Source organism: Mytilus trossulus, chromosome 2, assembly GCF_036588685.1.
Source record: "Mytilus trossulus isolate FHL-02 chromosome 2, PNRI_Mtr1.1.1.hap1, whole genome shotgun sequence".
In the NCBI taxonomy this organism is placed as follows: domain Eukaryota; kingdom Metazoa; phylum Mollusca; class Bivalvia; order Mytilida; family Mytilidae; genus Mytilus; species Mytilus trossulus.
This window is the reverse complement of record NC_086374.1, coordinates 60,664,692-60,684,537: the sequence shown is the minus strand read 5'-3', so window position 1 is coordinate 60,684,537 and position 19,846 is coordinate 60,664,692. Positions and strand designations below refer to the sequence as shown.

The 19,846-nt window shown below is 31.7% G+C and overlaps 2 protein-coding genes across 4 annotated transcripts in view; one reads left to right on the top strand and one right to left on the bottom strand.

The window, feature by feature from the left end:
* LOC134707695 (FIGNL1-interacting regulator of recombination and mitosis-like) overlaps positions 1-19,846 on the top strand; it is a 67,427-nt gene that overhangs the window by 26,952 nt on the left and 20,629 nt on the right. For all 3 annotated transcript variants that reach the window (XM_063567688.1, XM_063567686.1, XM_063567687.1), the window contains exons 7-12: positions 7,731-7,817; positions 9,878-9,953; positions 10,356-10,440; positions 11,637-11,772; positions 13,052-13,203; positions 14,103-14,251. In XM_063567688.1, the coding sequence (XP_063423758.1) occupies positions 7,731-7,817; positions 9,878-9,953; positions 10,356-10,440; positions 11,637-11,772; positions 13,052-13,203; positions 14,103-14,251 (685 nt within the window). The remainder of the gene's footprint in view (positions 1-7,730; positions 7,818-9,877; positions 9,954-10,355; positions 10,441-11,636; positions 11,773-13,051; positions 13,204-14,102; positions 14,252-19,846) is intronic.
* LOC134707698 (uncharacterized) lies at positions 15,927-19,573 on the bottom strand. Its single transcript, XM_063567693.1, has 2 exons — positions 19,299-19,573; positions 15,927-16,405 (listed from the first exon to the last, which is right to left on the bottom strand). The coding sequence occupies exons 1-2, from the start codon at positions 19,351-19,353 to the stop codon at positions 16,083-16,085; spliced, it is 378 nt and encodes a 125-aa protein (XP_063423763.1). The 5' UTR covers positions 19,354-19,573; the 3' UTR covers positions 15,927-16,082.

Sequence of the window (19,846 nt, the reverse complement as noted above, 5' to 3'; positions counted from 1 at the left end):
GGACTTGAAGAAATTGTTATTAAACACAGTTATAAGGACTTTTTTTCTAAACGCCTTCAGATATTTGGCTGATTTCTGGTATGTGAGTTAACCATGATGAGTTACAAGTCAAGACTAGGTTTCGATCCGCTCCACTTATTTTTGATGAAATTACAGGCTTTGGAAATTATTGAAAGTGACAGTTATACAGATTTTTTTTTCTTTTAGCCTCCAGATTTTGAGCTGATTTTTGATATGTGAGACAACCATCATATTTGTGTCCACATGTGTTATTGAAATTGCAGATTTGTCAACTTTTTGGGACGAGCCATTTGTGTCGCTTTGACACATCTAGTTAGTTCTTTTTTTACTCTATCACTTTGTTTTGGGGGAGGAGGGGGTAACTGTGGAGAGAATAGAAAAAAATATTTAATGAATGTGATATAACACATTATAATCATCAGACGACCAAAATTCTTCAAGCAACACCAAATACTCACAAGAATCATGAATTCAAAATATATAAGATACCTAGCTTTCACTTTACTTAATCTAATTTCACATTTCTTGGCATTATAGTCATTTGACTTTGGTGGACTGTTTTTTATTGGCAATATCACTTCTCCTACTTTTTACGTGGTCTACGGCAGAATATTTTATGCCCCATTTATGAGCATTATGAATGGTGCATTATGTTTTCTGGTCTGTGAGTCCGTACGTCCATCCATCCGTTCTTCCATTTGTCCGTCTGTCCCGCTTCAGGTTAAAAAATTTGGTCGAGGTAGTTTTTAATGAAGTTAAGTTCAATCGACTTGAAACTTACTACACATGTTCCTTATGATAGGATCTTTCTAATTTTAATGCAAAATTAAAGATTTTACTCCATTTTCATGGTCCATTGAACAATGAAAATGATAGTGCAATTGGGGCATCCATGTAATATGGACACATTCTTGTTCTATATTTAATCACCTTTTTAGCTAATCTGGCCCTAAGGACCAAGTTAGCAATTCTCATCACTTGGTGTTTGTGTCATGGTCATCCACCACTGTTGTTGTTGATATTTACATGGAAAATACTTAACTAAATTTTACCAAACTTGGCCACAATCATCATTGGGGTATCTAGTTTAATAAATGTGTCCTAAGACCCTGCCTGCCAAACAAGAAGGCAGACATTACTAAAAATAAACAAAGGAGTAAAATGTAAGTTTTGTCTATTATTTTGAAAAATGTTATACCGTAAATGGAGAAAATTTGACAGGTGCAGAAAGGTTCAGAATGTTTAACTTTAACAATTGTTCATATAAGTAATAAATGTCAGATGACTTCTTTTAGAAGTAATTGCCCTTACATGACAAATAGGACCTTTTTTTTCTTCATTTTTGTATATTATCTTTATTAGAGTTATTGACCTTTGATGAGGATTTTTACCATTTTTTTTGTGTTTCATGCCTTATATCTTATATAAAATTTACAATATATACTTTAGTTTCATTTAAGATAGGTGTTAATTGACAATTTTTTTATACAAAATTTTAAAAATGTTATATTTAATTTTTTTATTTAATTAGTGTTGTTTTATTGAAAGTCCATTAGTTTATTTAAAAAGAAAATGAGTTTACAAAAAGTTTCATTGGAATTCGTTCAGTGAATGTATTAATATTACATAACTGGATTGTAGTAATGCATATAGTTTAGATATGATCTCTAAAAGTTAAATTGACATAATTCTTTAAAATGGTTAAATTATTGAACCTTACAAAGAGTATGTATTTAATTACCAGTAAATAACTATCAAATTCAAGGAACTATACTGTTACTGTTACTGGTAATTTCCTCCTCTCTCAGGAGCACTCCCAAAGGGATACATAAATTTTAAAGTATAGTCTAAGAAAGGATATATATATTTACAACTTACGTTAAACTGTACAGTTTCCCACCACCCTTGGCTATTGCGTATACTAAAAGCATTGTTCATTTGGCATACTTTAAGTCTATTTACACACTGTCTATAATATTACTTCTTATGTTTCATCTTTTAGGAGATAAGTTCTCCTCACATGTAGTCCATAACATAATGTCCTTGTTATTTGTTCAATATCAGTATAGTTGTCCTTTTTTAAGCGAATAGATGTTCTCAGACTTTCACATGTAGAGTCAAGAATAAGTTTCATTAGTTGTCTATTATCAAGATCTTCGTATGTTCCTTTTTTAATGTTTTCTAGATAGCATTTTAGAGTGTTCAAGTGATTTCTTCGTACATCCTCTAATCTATCACATATCAATAAAAAATGTTCTAAATCTTCTGTATCATTTTGGCACATTTTACATTTTGCTGTTTCTTTATTATTACTAAACTTGGCTTTATTAACTTGTAAAGTATAAGTTCCTGTAAGCAGTCTGGCTTTTACTTCAGCTTTTTTCACCTCAATATGACAGTTTGGTACAGATTTCCATATCTGATGAGCATTTCCTATAGCATATGACTGAATATTTAGTAGTTTCAAGGTTGACTTCTGTTGTTTCTCTTCTTGCCACTTAACATCCCAGTAGTGTATTATATGTTTCTTTACTGTTTTTTTCCATTTCAGAGTATCTAATTCCTTCTCTAATAATGTTTCAATTTCTGGTAAACCATATTTCTCTAATCTCTGAATAACCTTAATAATGTAACTTTGTCCATTGCGTTTTGCCATACTTAATTGTCTTTCTAAAATTTTGAATTCTAAAGTTTCTTTGTTGTGAAGGAGATTTCCTAGAAATGTTAATATCAATCGGTCTACTACAACCTCGACTGGCTCCACTCCTAGAAGTGAGTAAGTGGCAATATTTGCTGTCCTGTCTGGAAGACCCTGAATTTGTCTACATACTTTCAACTGTAGTCGCTCTAGTTTCAGGATATCTGACTCAGTGAAATTCATTACTTCTATTCCATATAATGCTCGTGGTATGACATATGTTTTCCATATTTTATAGGCTACTATTGGAGACATGCCTTTCCTTGCATGTAGTCCAGGTCCAAGTAAAGCATACAGAGTTTTCCTTGCTAGTTTTAGTCGATCTTCAGTGTTCAGCTTGTTTTTACTATTTCGTATTAGTCCTAGATGTTTTGTTTCACTCTTTTGGGTTATCTCATCTTTTCCAAGGTATACCGAAAAGTTGCTTTGACATTTAGTGATCGGTACCAAATCTGACTTGTCTGGGTTTATAGTTACTAGGTCTCTTTTTGTACAGTTTTCAACAATGTCTAATAATGCTTGTACTTCATGTTGGTTTTCTGCCAATACAGCTATGTCGTCAGCACACGTTGGGGCCATTACTTTTATGTTTCCTATTTCAGCTCCAATTTCAGATCTTTCTAATGCTTTCAGTATATTGTTATTATATCTCTTATATAACATTGTTGACAATTTTGCTCCTTGTCTTACACCTTGTGTTACTTTCACTTCACCAGAGAGACTATTATTCCATTTCACTTGTATAGACATATTTCTATATAGATTACGTAAAAGTATCCAAATTCCACCACAAATTCCGTCATGATATAAGTTATTAAAAAGTATCTCATGATTGAGTTTATCAAAGGCCTTTTGGGCGTCAAGGGTAAGTAGAAAAAGTTCTCTCAAAAGTTCCTTATAACAGTCTGCTGTTTGTGTAACAATAAACGCTGTATTTAGAGATGATGCCTTTTCTGTGAAACCACGTTGTAATTTACTTTGTTTTGGAAGTAGAGTTGGTTCAATTCTGTCTTTTAATAGGCTTTCAAGTACAGTTGAAAAAGTATTCGTAACTGTTATACCCCTGTAATTTTCTGGGTACATCTTGTCTTTGCCGGTTTTTAATACTGGAGTAACTGTTCCAGATTTAATTTTTTCTGGCACAGAAGATATTATGTATTTACCTTGTACCATGTAATAATGTACCAATTTACCTTTAAAGTCTACTGTTAAAATAGGTATTGTAAATTTCCCTTGATTGTTTGAGTCACAGAGTTGCATTTTGGAAAGTTAATGAAACTTTATAATTTATGTTAGTGAATGGATCGTGATCACTCGCCAAAAGGTGACACTGAATGTCAGCTTAATAATAAAATATGAAAAAGGCCACATTTTACCCCTTAAATGGATATATTTTGAAAGCCTCATACAAAATGCTAAAAACCACTACACACAATTTACTGTCCTATAGTTGTACCCCTTTTTAACATAGAAAATTTCAACGCTTGAGTGGGGACATTCTTGTCTGCAGACACATTCTTCTTTTATAATATAAGAGTCTCTGTAATATCACTACTGAAGCCAGGAAAGATAAGTTTAGACCTATAAATGTGGGGTTGCAAAAAAAAGCATTTTGGTGAAGTGTGCGGAATTTTCTAAGTCAAGGAAGTAAGAAGTGCAGAAAGTTTGTAATTTTACAGAAAAAAATTACTTTACTTGAAGAGTTTTCAGAAAACATAGTCTACTTCCTGTTTAATGTCCACGTTCAGTCAAAATTGTAAAATGGTCAAAATCTTTGCCATTTTTGACTGGTCTTCTTTAAACTACAGTAAGCTAGGGCCGAATCCAACCATTTTATAATGTCTCCAAAGTAAAAAAAAATAAATGTATTACTTGGTCCATTGGTCAACAAAATTGGGGAAAAAACATTTTTCAAAAGGGTACCCACCTTTTTTTTTTTACATAATCTAGCTCACTCACCAACCTTGAACTTATAATTAATAATGCGATTCAGTTACACGTTATAATTTATTTGCACATAATTTGTATTTTTTTTTTCAAAATAGAGAAAAATGGAATTTTCAAAAAGGAAAAAAGATTGAAATGCAATGTTGGGATATATTTGATGTTCCTAATATTGAATTATTCACAATTTTTTGGGCTTATTTGATTTAAAGCTTGGCATTCTCTAGTATTTAAATCTCACATCTATTCATTGATAACCAAAAACAACCTGAGATAATTGTAATTGAATATACATGGTATCTTTTTTTTGGTATCAGATATACTGGTGTGACATAGAAGGAAAGTGTTATGCTGAGAAAAATACAAATAAAATCAAAACCATTTATATATAACTTTTATGGTTGAAAAAATAAAAATTAGAGGATTTATATGTAAATTATTTGAAACATTATATGTAGATCACATATATTAAGTTTGAAATTTTAGATTGTTACACCTGTATAGCCTGCAGTTATACACTTAAATTATAGCGAACCCAATTGAACCTTTCTATAGATTCACCTGCAAGTTACCTGTCCATTTAAACTTTTGGCAGTTCTATTGTCCCATTGAACAAATACAACAGGTATTGTGCTCTGTATAGTTTATTCACCAGGACCTTTAAATTTCTTCTAAGAGAAATCTATCACTCATTGATTAATCTACCAGAGTAAAAAGTTTATCTGCTAAATTGATAGAAATTACATGTTTCACATAAAAAAAAATGCCTGTGATTTCGTGTTTATTAAACATTTATAATACTTTTTATCAATCTGTTCAAAATACTTAATAATTTAATCATAAAAAGTTTGTTTTTAAAAAAAAAGTATTGTTCTTATGAAAATTTGCATCTTTCAGTTTTTGTTAAGTTATAGAATACTTTTAAGAAGGCCTTAATATATAAACATCAACATTTTTAGGGGTTTTATATCAATTTTTTTTTTAGAAATAGGAATAATGTTGATTTTTTTCAGAAATCAACTTTTATTAATGTTTGAATTAGTGTTTACATTCAACAGATTGTTAATATAATACATTCAAACTCATACACAGTTTTTTATACATAGTAAAAGTGTTATTTCTATCAATTTAGCAGATAAACTTTTTACTCAGGTAGATTAATCAATGAGTGATAGATTTCTCTTAGAAGAAATTTAAAGGTCTGAGTGAATAAACTAAACAGAGAACAATACCTGTTGTATTTGTTAGATGGGACAATAGAACTTACAAAAGTTTAAATGGACAGGTAACTTGCAGGTGAATCTATAGAAAGGTTCAAATGGGTTCGCAATAAAATTAAACGATCGAATAGTAAAAGGAAGCAGAAAAAAGTCATGATAAACTTTTTGGCAGAGTGTTATTTTTTTCTTATTTATACTTGATGATGTCCTTTTTAGAATAGTTGATCAAATGAAGGCATTCCCTTTCATCTGTATATATGAATATCAAAATGATATTGGTGTATAACATTTTTATATATTTTGTATATCAATATAATGTTGATCTTTTTTTTTCCCATATGATAAAAATGTTTTAAAAATAGATATAAGAAAATGTGGTATGATTGCTAATGAGTGCCAATGAGACAACTCTCCATCATAAATTTGAAAAAGTAAACCATTAAAGTTCATTGTATTAAATGTGTCCTGTAAAACCTTCACTTCACAATATCGATAAGAAATGCATGAAGTTGGTTACTTACATATACATATGCCAAGTTGACTCTTGTTTTAGCTCACCTGGCCCACAGGACCATTTGAACTTTTCTCATCACTTGTTGTCTGACATCTCAGTCATTATCTGTTGTTGTTAGTTTTTACAAAAATCTTCTCTGAAACATTAGAGTATCTTCTCTGAAACATTAGAGTATCTTCTCTGAAACATTAGAGTATCTTCTCTGAAACATTAGAGTATCTTCTCTGAAACATTAGAATATCTTCTCTGAAACATTAGAGTATCTTCTCTGAAACATTAGAGTATCTTCTCTGAAACATTAGAGTATCTTCTCTGAAACATTAGAGTATCTTCTCTGAAACATTAGAGTATCTTCTCTGAAACATTAGAGTATCTTTTTGAAACATTAGAGTATCTTCTCTGAAACATTAGAGTATCTTCTCTGAAACATTAGAGTATCTTCTCTGAAACATTAGAGTATCTTCTCTGAAACATTAGAATATCTTCTCTGAAACATTAGAGTATCTTCTCTGAAACATTAGAGTATCTTCTCTGAAACATTAGAGTATCTTCTCTGAAACATTAGAGTATCTTCTCTGAAACATTAGAGTATCTTCTCTGAAACATTAGAGTATCTTCTCTGAAACATTAGAGTATCTTTTTGAAACATTAGAGTATCTAGTTTTATAAATGTGTCTGGTGACCCCAACTGTTAACCAATATAGCCAACATGGTTAAAAGTAGACCATTGGCATAAAATGCAAGTTTCGTCTATCATCTTTGAAAACCACTATAGAAAGAGAAAATGTGACATCTGTACGTAGAAATGTAAAGAATGATGAGATTTATTGTTATTTTGTATTATCATTTTAATTTCAACATTTGCATTTCACTTCAGGCAAGACATATCTCTATTTCAACAGTTTATTCCTTATTAGTATGCTATTCTTTTTGTTCATTGCAATAGTTACTGAAATTATATTACAAGTATATTTGAAGTATAAGATGTTGAAATAACGCATTATAAATCAGTAGCCTGTTGAGTATTGTGTTGTTTACAGTAGCACAATATTGTAATTCTGTGTATATGTATGTTAATGGCTGTAATGTTGTTGCATAATTGTCAGGTTTTCTGAGTATGGTCAGCGAAGCCTTGTAGAATGATATGCTAGTATGAAGAATCTGTTAATGCATTCACAAGTAATACTGTCAAATGATTGCATTTTGTTTTAAAAGAATTGTCAATAACTTGTTAATAATTGTGATATTACAGACTAAAGAGCAAACTAAATTGTTCTGAAGTTTCCTTGAGATATTTGATATTATGTGTATTTATATTTTTGTTTTGTTACAGGGCAGCAGTGAGCTGTATGGAGAATTATTGGTCCATGTATCAGAACCTTTATCTGCATTGTTCAGGAAGGCACACAGCTTACAAATGGTACATATATAAATAAATATATAGTCATTGTATCTTGTATTGTAAAACAAAGATGTTCATTCCTCAGTTCATGTTTGAAATATCTTCATTTCTCATATAGTTTTGAAATAGATAGATTTTGGAAAAATGTTATAATGACTTCATATCAAAAGACATTGTTGTATAAGATTATTAAAACGCAGTAAATTATATTGACAAACAATTGCACTTTATTTTCTCCATTTTATTTGAAATTATTTGAAATTCAAAATGTTACAACCTCTCATGATCTTAAGTTGAACACTAAATGTTATGTTAAGCATGCATCCATCAGCCAAGCCTGTAAGGAAGTTCATCTGAGTACATATATTAAAATACTTTCTTTTTGTCAGTTTTGATCAAATAACCAGGATATTGTATCATTAGCCTAATACTTAATCATATCACTTGGGCTTTTCCAGGACACATAGGTGTAAACAATCTATTTTATATTTAGCAAGAATAGTATAATTGTATTCCAGAATCTAGGTTGCCCTTTTGTACCATAAACAGGTCAATCAATTCTATAAACTGTTGTTTTTAAAAATAAAATTAAAAAAAACTCATTTGTTGAAAGATAAATCTGACAGTTGAAAAAAAATTAAAAAATTTAACTTTACAAATTTTGTATTTGTAACAAAGCTAGTGTAAAAGTATATGAAACAACCGAATAAATTCACCAACTTCATAAATTTCATTGGAGTACAAAATGGGATAAATGAGTCAAATTTTAACACAAACTTTTTGTAGTTGAAAACATCAAACTATGAAAAATAAAAGAAAACACACATTTCCAACCCAAAAATGAAAAGTGTTGCCAAATGTGTAAAGACTGATGTCTGTCACACTCATATGTCTCCTTTGAGGTTAAAGCAGGGAAATTAAATTTCATATTCATGACAAAAGCAACAGGGAAAACAAACAAAAACAGCAAAAAGATGAACAACAGCTCCCAAAACACAAAATAAAAAACTAAAGACTGAGGAACATGAACAGTGGGTGTTCTCAAGTGCTCAGTAAGGGTTAGCAGATCCTGTTCCACATTTTACTGAGGAACATGAACAGTGGGTGTTCTCAGGTGCTCAGTAAGGGTTAGCAGATCCTGTTCCACATGTTACTGAGGAACATAAACAGTGGGTGTTCTCAGGGGCTCAGTAAGGGTTAGCAGATCCTGTTCCACATGTTACTGAGGAACATGAACAGTGGGTGTTCTCAGGTGCTCAGTAAGGATTAGCAGATCCTGTTCTCAGGGGTTCAGTAAGGGTTAGCAGATCCTGTTCCACATGTTACTGAGGAACATGAACAGTGGGTGTTCTCATGTGCTCGGTAAGGGTTAGCAGATCCTGTTCCACATGTTACTGAGGAACATGGGAACATGAACAGTGGGTGTTCTAAGGTGCTCGGTAAGGGTTAGCAGATCCTGTTCCACATGTTACTGAGGAACATAAATAGTGGGTGTTCTCAGGTGCTCAGTAAGGGTTAGCAGATCCTGTTCCACATGTTACTGAGGAACCCTGTTCCACATGTTACTGAGGAACTTGAACAGTGGGTGTTCTCAGGTGCTCGGTAAGGGTTAGCAGATCCTGTTCCACATGTTACTGAGGAACATGAACAGTGGGTGTTCTCAGGGGCTCAGTAAGGATTAGCAGATCCTGTTCTCAGGTGCTCAGTAAGGGTTAGCAGATCCTGTTCCACATGTAACGCCTGTCTTGTTTCTCCTTTAAAATATGTTGATAAACTATATTTCAAAAGATAAAGCCCCATTGGCAGGATTGGTAATTGGCTATTAAATGACAGTAAGATATCATCAAATAAGTAAATCATCAGTCATGTAAATTTTCTAGCCCTGAAACTTGAAAGAGTGCACATTTTTTTTAATTTAAATGTTCTTCATGACAAATGTTACCAATATAAACAACACAGACACTGAAAAGTTAAAAAGGACAAAGAACAACATTAAGAACTAAAGCAAGAACAACCCCTTCAAAAACAAAAAAAGGTGTGATATATAATATGTCAAATTCACATATATATTTTTGTAGGCCTTTCTGAACTTGTTAGATAAATTGACAGTAGATGGAAGTGTGACAGACAAAGATATTGATACTGTGTGTTGTGGTAAGTGTTTGTTATTGTGTTTCCTGACCAGTGTCCTAACTGTAGCAACACATTTTTTACTCAAATGTTCTTGTAGTCTAAGGAACTTTTATTTTGAAAGACTGTTTCTATTATTGGCACAGAACATATCTTTTATACATTTTATGCCTAGTGTACATGTTATAAGCAGACATTGACAAGGGCATCTATCTTCAGAGAGATAACCAGTAAAAATTTCAAATGATTCTTATTATAGTTGGCTCCCTTTCATTTGTACTTTCAAATTGATTTTCATCAAAGCATATCAAGAAATATGATTATTTTTATTTTCATTATTTTATATACATTAACTTATATAATTAATAATGAAGAGGTTTATTCTTTTTAATATATTTATATTAAATTATTTCTCTCTTTTTACAGTATGCTATGGATTGTTTGAAGTTTGTCAGATAGTTACCTCCCTTGATGTCAAACTGGTTGTCACATTATGGAAGGCCATATCCAAGTAAATACTGTAAATTCAGAAATTATTGCGAGGTTTTTATTATTGCGAATAATGCGACTGAGTTGTAAACGCAATAATTAAAACTCGCATTTTGTAATATTTTAACTGAATTAAGCATGACTTTTCTAAAAATCATAAAAATTTAAATCGCATTCAAGTGTAAAATGACAAAATCGCAATAATAAATTCACGCAATAATTTCTGAATTTGCAGTATATAATTGATGTTTCATGCATATTCATGATAGCATTAGTTATGTATAGTGATGATAGTTACAGTACAGGAGATGACAGTATTACTTTTCTACGACAGTGGCATTATCAATTTGAAAATATCCTTGATAACTTATATCTTGATTTCATGTAGAACAGCCAAACATTGTTCAGAGGTGTTTCATTATGAGACCTTGCTAGCCAGTCATTGTGCTGGATTTGCTAGATTAATTTGTTCAGTCTCCAGTAACTATAAACAATTTTGGGATAAATAGGCTAGTACTGCAAAGCAACTAGTGATCACACTTATTAAACAGTGTCAAGAAAACAAACAGAAAAAAAATATCTGAAATATGTTAATATGATGAAATCATAATCTTTCAGTCAGTTTAATTGAAGTCTGGAGCTGGCATGTCAGTTAACTGCTAGTAGTCTGTTGTTATTTATGTATTATTGTCATTTTGTTTACTTTCTTTGGTTACATCTTCTGACATCAGACTCAGACTTCTCTTGAACTGAATTTTAATGTACGTAGTGTTATGCGTTTACTTTTCTACATTGGTTAGAGGTATAGGGGGAGGGTTGAGATCTCACAAACATGTTTAACCCCGCCGCATTTTTGCGCCTGTCCCAAGACAGGAGCCTCTGGCCTTTGTTAGTCTTGTTTTATTTTAATTTTAGTTTCTTGTGTACAATTTGGAAATTAGTATGGCGTTCATTATCACTGAACTAGTATATCTTTGAAGGACGCTTCCGGGTGCAGGAATTTCTCGCTACATTGAAGACCTGTTGTGACCTTCTGCTGTTGTTTTTTTATTTAGTCGGGTTGTTGTCTCTTTGACACATTCTCCATTTCCATTCTCAATTTTATAAAGAGATCTCATTCTGACACATTTAGTTAAAATGTAATAGACAAATCTTTGTGATGTTAAACTGTTGATCTACCTTTGTAAATTGAATATTCATTAATATTTTACTTTGTAGACATGCAGTTCAGAAGAAAGAATTATTAAGACATCACCTGGATGTAGACAGGATGATACAGTACCTGTGTTCTGAGATAAGTAATGGGTATACTTATCTGTTCCAGCTGTTACCACATGTAGATGAGGAGGGAATGGTAAGTTTACTCTTACTGTATTGACCATCGGCAATGATTGGAAGTTTACTCTTACTGTATTGACCATCGGCAATGATTGTAAGTTTACTCTTACTGTATTGACCATCAGCAATGATTGTAAGTTTACTCTTACTGTATTGACCATCAGCAATGATTGTAAGTTTACTCTTACTGTATTGACCATCAGCAATGATTGGAAGTTTACTCTTACTGTATTGACCATCAGCAATGATTATAAGTTTACTCTTACTGTATTGACCATCGGCAATGATTGTAAGTTTACTCTTACTATATTGACCATCGGCAATGATGGTAAGTTTACTCTTACTGTATTGACCATCAGCAATGATTGTAAGTTTACTCTTACTGTATTGACCATCGGCAATGAATGTAAGTTTACTCTTACTGTATTGACCATCGGCAATGATTGTAAGTTTACTCTTACTGTTTTGACCATCGGCAATGATGGTAAGTTTACTCTTACTGTATTGACCATCGGCAATGATTGTAAGTTTACTCTTACTGTATTGACCATCGGCAATGATTGTAAGTTTACTCTTACTGTATTGACCATCGGCAATGATTGTAAGTTTACTCTTACTGTATTGACCATCGGCAATGATTGTAAGTTTACTCTTACTGTATTGACCATCGGCAATGATTATAAGTTTAGTCTTACTGTATTGACCATCGGCAATGATTATAAGTTTACTCTTACTGTATTGACCATCGGCAATGATTGTAAGTTTTTCATGCTGTACATGTTGATTGGTAGTTCTCTCAAGCACATTTCCTCCATGAATAAAGACAGACTGTCATGATATAGCCAATTAGCTGAAAGTGGCATTAAACACCAATACTCAATCAATCCCTTCCCACTTCTGGAGAGTAAGCTAGATGAAATATGTCTAAAACTGTTGTATAATGGTATTGAAACTAACTGTATGTTTTAACTAGTAGTGTTAATTCTAGTGTTCTTGGTACACCTGTGAAATGTGTATTGGTTAATCCCCTGATAATGATGTGTGTTTTTTTCTGAAAAATAGCTGATTGTTCTCATATTGGAAATTTCATTACTTGAACCTTGAAGGCTCTAACTGTGATAGATTTTAGTGAAACATTAGAAAATGAATATTGCATAAAGAAATTAGACTTATATCACAAGGGAGTTAATTCCATTTGGGCCTTAAAAAGTATTATCATATAGTCATTGTTTAAAGAGGTAGTATCACTTCACTAATGTTTTATCAGTATATACATGATACCATTGTCTTAACAGGTGTTATCACAGGGTGATGAGAAAGGATTTCAGAAGTCTGTAAAGATTTTAGGTTTCCAAATGAAGATTACAGTTACTTTAGTCAGAGAATACAGTGATTACTTATCAGATAGTGGATCAGATGTGTATAAAGTACTTATACATTTACAAAGGTACAGTTACTTAAGTCAGAGAATACAGTGATTACTTATCAGATAGTGGAACAGATATGTATAAAGTACTTATACATTTACAAAGGTACAGTTACTTAAGTCAGAGAATACAGTGATTACTTATCAGATAGTGGATCAGATGTGTATAAAGTACTTATACATTTACAAAGGTACAGTTACTTTAGTTAAAGATACAGTGATTACTTATCAGATAGTGGATCAGATGTGTATAAAGTACTTATACATTTACAAAGGTACAGTTACTTTAGTCGCAGATTCATAGTTGATTTTTTTCTCATGAAATTGAAGGAAATTCTTTAGATGTTTTCAATCTACAAAATATGTTTGAATAAAAAGAGATATTGGTTGATAGCCAATAATGTCCATTTGGAATGTGTATGAAAAAAATGCAAGTTATACACTGTCCACTCTAGGGACTCTATTCGTAGACAAGGTAAATATCAAAAGATGATAACTGTGTCCAAGGACCAGATGTGGTATGATGACCAATGCAATGAGACAAAACTCAGGTAGAATGAGGATGCTAGCAACTAAAGGTCACAACCTTCATCAATAATCAATTCATCTTTTAAAGTTATAAGCTATTTTAAAAAAAAACCCTGACATGACAAAATTTAAAAAAGAATTAAACAGAGAAAACTAACTACGAGATTTATTATGAACTTAAAAAAGCAAATATAGCAGACAGCAACCATATGATTACAGGTTTCATAGAATATTATGAAACTGGTTTTAACATGGTTTTGCATGCATGCTCAGCCATCCTTGTGACCAGGGACGGTTTTCAAAAGTAATAATTGGAGGCTGCTTCTGATATAGGGTGACCTAAGATATTTATGAATTGTGAATATGTGTTGAAAATCTTTTAATGTTTGTAGAATGATGCCACCAAGTCTTCACAGACACCAGACTGAGGAGCACCATACTGATGAGATAAAAAGGCAGCTTTTGAATGCCACAGAACCATTAGTATCTTGTTTTCTGATCAACACAAAGTTTTTACAATGTTTAATCAGTTATTCTACAGGTAAGTTAGAATAACAAATGTTCAAAGAAAAAAAAATGTTCTCATCATTGACATAACTTCATTTTTTTACATAAATGAGGCCGTTAGTTTTCTCGTTTGAAATGTTTTACATTGTCTTATCGGGGCCTTTTATAGCTGACTATGAGATATGGGTTTTGCTCATTGTTGAAGGCCGTACGGTGACCTATAGTTGTTAACGTTTGTGTCATTTTGGTCATTTGTGGATAATTGTCTCATTGGCAATCATACCACATCTTCTTTTTTATATACAATGATCACCAATACAGGAGTTACCATCTTGTATCCATGTGGAAAAATGTTCAGTATTGAGACTTATTATTTTTATAAGCTCTCAGTCTTAAAAATGTTTCCAAGTTTCATTTTTTGGAAAAGGTGATTTTTTGCATAAAGGAAGTTAATCATTTTTACTTGTTCCTATATTCTGATTTTTTTATGAAACATTTTTGGGGTAAAGATTGCATGACCCTATAAAGTCATCTTTAAAAATTGGTGTTATCTCCCATTGGCATTGTCCAGATTTAAAGTTGAATCAACTATAATCAATGCTTTATACAATGCAACTGAGATAAATTTAATTTTACTTTTTACTGAAACAGAAATAGTTACCCTTCAGTGCTTACTATTGATTATTATATATTGGTTTTCTGATTCCGAACAGACATTCTCTTGAGTATATATTTTGGCCCATCTTTTTGAATTTAAAATACAATTTATATTGTCTTGCTTTCTCGTAATCTTCCATGTATCTACAAGTTCATCAGAAAAAAATAGTTCAATGGAGTCTAGAACTTATTAATTTCATTTTCATTACAATTGTGCACCACAAATTTCATTTTTAGCTCACCAGGCCTGAAGGGCCAGGTGAGCTATTCTCATCACTGGGCGTCAGTTGTCCATCCTTGTCGTCAATAACTTTTTACAGCTTCTTCTAAAGAACCACTGAATGGAACGGCACCATAAATAGCATGAATATTCCTTATGAGTTGCTGACTAACTTTTGTTTCTTTGAAACAGATCCATCATCCAAGATGGCCGCCAACTGGGGACTTAGTTTAACATAGGACCCTATGGGAAATACATACAAATGTTTTCTTAAAAGAACCACTGAGTGAATGAAACCAAAAAATGGCATAAATGTTCCTTATGAGGTAATGACTGAGTGTTGTTACTTTGAAGCCGATCCATCGTCCGAAATAATCCACCAGTGGGAGATTATTTCGACATAGGTCCCTATGGACAATACATACAAATGTCCTCTATTAGAGAACCACTGAATGGAATGAAATCAAACATGGCGTTAATAATCCTTGCTATTTTGTTTTACTGTTCACCAGGATTTTTCATTTAATTAAGGGGCCAATATTAACCTAAATCATTATTTGGGTAACTGTTATGGTTTTTAGGCATATTTTTACATGCTTTCCAAATCCAAAGTAGAGTCAGGTGTGGGACACAAGCTCTTGTGCGCATCTATTTTGTCCCCCCCCCCCCTTCTTAACTTAATTTGGGAAAAATTGATTGACCAATAGGTATATATGTAAAATCGATTTTAGATTAACAAAACTTGCAGCAATGTTGACACCCACCCCCAAAACATCGATCTTTTGATGTCGTCCCTAAGTGGAAAGTAACATTAATTAAAAAAGTTTGTAAAAAAAAAGCTAAAATTTATTCTTCAACAAACAACAAAACATTACTGTACATTTATTACTATTACGTTTATTTCAGCACCCTAATTTTTTGTGCCTGATTTAAATTCATCAGGAAAACTATGTTGACCTGCTTTAAACTCAATTGTTTCATTTTGTTGTTATACTACAGGAACATTGTCTGGGTTAAATCCTTCTGGTAAACCATGGGATCCCACTTTAAATTCTGTTGGTTCATTTTGTTGTACTGTAGTTTCATTTTCTGGATTAAATCCTTCAGGCAAACCATGTGATCCCACTTTAAATTCAGTAGGTTCATTTTGTTGTACTGTAGTTTCCTTTTCTGGGTTAATTTCCGTTGGATCATTTTGTTGTGGTGCTACAGATTCCTTATCTGGATTAAATCTATCAGGAAAACCATTTGGTCCTACTTTAAATTCAGTTGCCTCAGTTTCATTCTGAGCTTCACCAGGAATAAGTAAATCTGGAATGGAATTAGATTGTCACTAAAATTCATCTATTTTTTAAATGTTTTTGTTATTGTATATGTTACTGTATTTGCTCAATTTATTATAACTAAAAGTGTCAAATTTCTTTTCACAAGGCAATTGAATATATAAATAACCCAATGCCAATTACAACCAAATTTATCTATTTTCAACTTTAATATGTGTTTTAATTGTCTTTGGTATCTTTTGCTTCTCTTTTATCAATATGAACTTTCATATTAATGGTCATAAATGTTTTACTCAACTAACCATCGGAACATAACAGTTATTACTATAAGTACAGAACAAAGTGGTAAAATCAAACAAATTCTGGCTTTCCTAGTAAAAATTTAGCTAATTTGTGTGCCCCAATCGTAGGCAATTACGTGTTACTCTTGACTGTTTGTACCATTTTCCTTTCTGCACTCTAACTGAAGTTTTTTATCCAAATGTTATGAAACTCATACAGAATGCTAATAACCAAAACTAGCAGAAAGTGGGCAGTGAGTCACTTTCCAATCTAGAGTTATGCCCCTTTTGAAATGTATAAAACTGCAAAACTTGAAAGGGAGGGGTAAACATATCCTCATACATATTCTTTTATTTTTATTTCCCGTTTATTATGTCCATTTATGGACATTATGTTTTCTGGTGTGTGCGTCCATTCGTTCATTAGTCCCTCTGTCCCTCTCAGGTTAAAGTTTTTGGTAGAGGTAGTTTTTGATGAAGCTGAAGTCAAATCAACTTGAAACTAAGTACACATGTTTCCTATGATATGATCTTATTAATTTTAATGCCAAATTAGAGTTTTACCCCATTTTCACGGTCCACTGAACGTAGAAAATGATAGTGTGGATGGGGCATCTGTGTACTAGGGACACATTCTTGTTACATATGATTTTACAATAAGAAGTAATATAGAAAAATAATGTTTATGTCCCCCATTTTTGAATCACTGTTATTGTAAATCTTCCGTTCAGCTGTTTAGCTGAGTTTTGGGTTATTTTCATATAGGAAGTAGCCAGAAGTTAACTTTGAAGTTCCTCTCTATTTATTTATTTAATCTAAGAAGGGTGTAGTTTTTGGTTCCCTTCAGTAATAATCACTCTGTCTGTCTCTCTGAGAATGGATAGCACTTTCATGCCTCTACCAATTTTTATATAATTTATGTGCACAAGTCTTTATACCTATAAAAGAATAGTCCCTATCTAATTTGTGAAAATTGGACAATAGGTCACCTCAACTTTTTTGCTCGAATGGCACATTTTATGTGTTGATGGGTCTAGATCTAAGCAACTGCAATACATCTAGAGGAAAGACATTTTTTCTCTTGTCTCCTGTTTTGAAAATAAAGTTTCATTGAAAACTGGATCACCACGACTTCTATTTTTGTCACCCGTGCAAGGTGTGCAGGGGACAAAGAAATACTGGGCAGACACCCTCCTGATGTTGTTAACTTTTGCACATATTTGAAAAACTTTGATTCATGTCAGACTTTTATAAAACTTATATCATAGGTTAATGTCAACTATGTTTAGTATGAATTCAAAAATCATTGTTGATCAATGAGTTTTTAAAGAGTTATGCTCCTTGGAAACATTAATTATATGGAAAATTACATTGTAAGCACTAGCTAGCTCTAATGTATTTTTAGAATTGTTGCCAAATTTTTATAAAACTTATTTTGTAGGTTTATATCAGCGATGTCTTGTATGAGTTAGAAATCAGTGCTGATCAATAATTCTATAAGAGTTCTGCCCTCTAGAAATATTAATTATTTGGAATATTGCAATGTTAGTGCTCTCATGTGTACATTTATTTCCAAACTTTTATCAAACTTATATTAGCAATGTCTTGTATGAGTCAGAAATCAGTGCTGATCAATAATTCTATAAGAGTTCTGCCCTCTAGAAATATTAATTATTTGGAATATTGCAATGTTAGTGCTCTCATGTGTACATTTATTTCCAAACTTTTATCAAACTTATATTAGCAATGTCTTGGACGAGTTAGAAATCAGTGCTGATCAATAATTTTTTTTAAAGAGTTATGTCCCTTAGAAATATTAATTATTTGGAATATTGTAATGTTAGTGCTCTCATGTGTACATTTATTTCCAAATTTTTATCAAACTTATATTAGCAATGTCTTGGACGAGTTAGAAATCAGTGCTGATCAATAGTTTTATAAAAAATTTATAAGAGTTCTGCCCCTTATAAATATTAATTATTTGGAATATTGCAATGTTAGTGCTCTCATGTGTACATTTATTTCCAAATTTTTATCAAACTTATATTAGCAATGTCTTGGACGAGTTAGAAATCAGTGCTGATCAATATTTTTTTTTCAAAAGAGTTATGTCCCTTTGAAATATTAACTGCATGGAAATTTGCATTGTAAGCATTCTCACAATGTACAATATTTGCCAGATTTTTATCAAATTCATCAGCAATTTCATGGTTTTGTTTTTTAAATAATGACTGATCTTATATTTTTGAAAAGTTATGCCCCTTAGGAATATTAAATATATAAATAATTTGTGCTTTAAGATGATTTTAAAAAGTTGTTCTTTTTCATTATGTTATTTAACTTGAACCGGTAAAATAAATGCTTTTGTGGGTGACATTGGAATTATTTTCTTTTATACACAAGAGGTATTCCAGTAAATATGTGTCCAGATTCCTCAAATTCAATTTAAGTAAAACCATAAAACTTGCATGGTGGTTCACTATATTTGCGAAAGACAAAGCTTTTTTTCATTTTATTCCCCATAACCAGATATATAAGGTTCGAATCACCATAGATAAGTATAGCAATATTTTTTTAAGAAAAACATATAACAATGTGAAAGCTCCTAAAGATTCACTAACAATATACATGTTTACTCACTCAAAAGAATGAAGATTAAAGGAACAGCAACACATAATTTCAAATTCCTTCCCATAATGATGTTTCTGGACAAGAACTGTTGTCACTGCTTGTATGAAGTCAACTAGTCAGACAGCTGGTTTGTTATAAATGAAGTTTCGTACAAGATATACTCCAGAGATTATAACTCAACATTGACCTTGCTTGTCCAAAAGGTCATTTGACAAACATGTTTTTCTGACAACTTATTCCACCTGTTCCCAGGTATTTGAGTAAATAGTTCAAAGGTCAGAAAACAATACAAGAAAATATAAAACTGGCTTTAACTTGACTGATTGAAAAATTCTAAATTAAAGACATTATTTACAAAATCTGTTATATTTTACTGCTAAAAAGCAATAATGTAAGGAATTTTAAAACTATTTTTTCTGAGTTTTTACTGAATTTTTATTCCCTAGATGTTTAGTAACTTATTAAGGGTGTGCAGAGAAAACAGCTGACTGTTATGTTTTAAAATGTAATTTAGTAGTCGTGCAATAAAGTTATGTAAAATTGTAAAAAAAATCAAA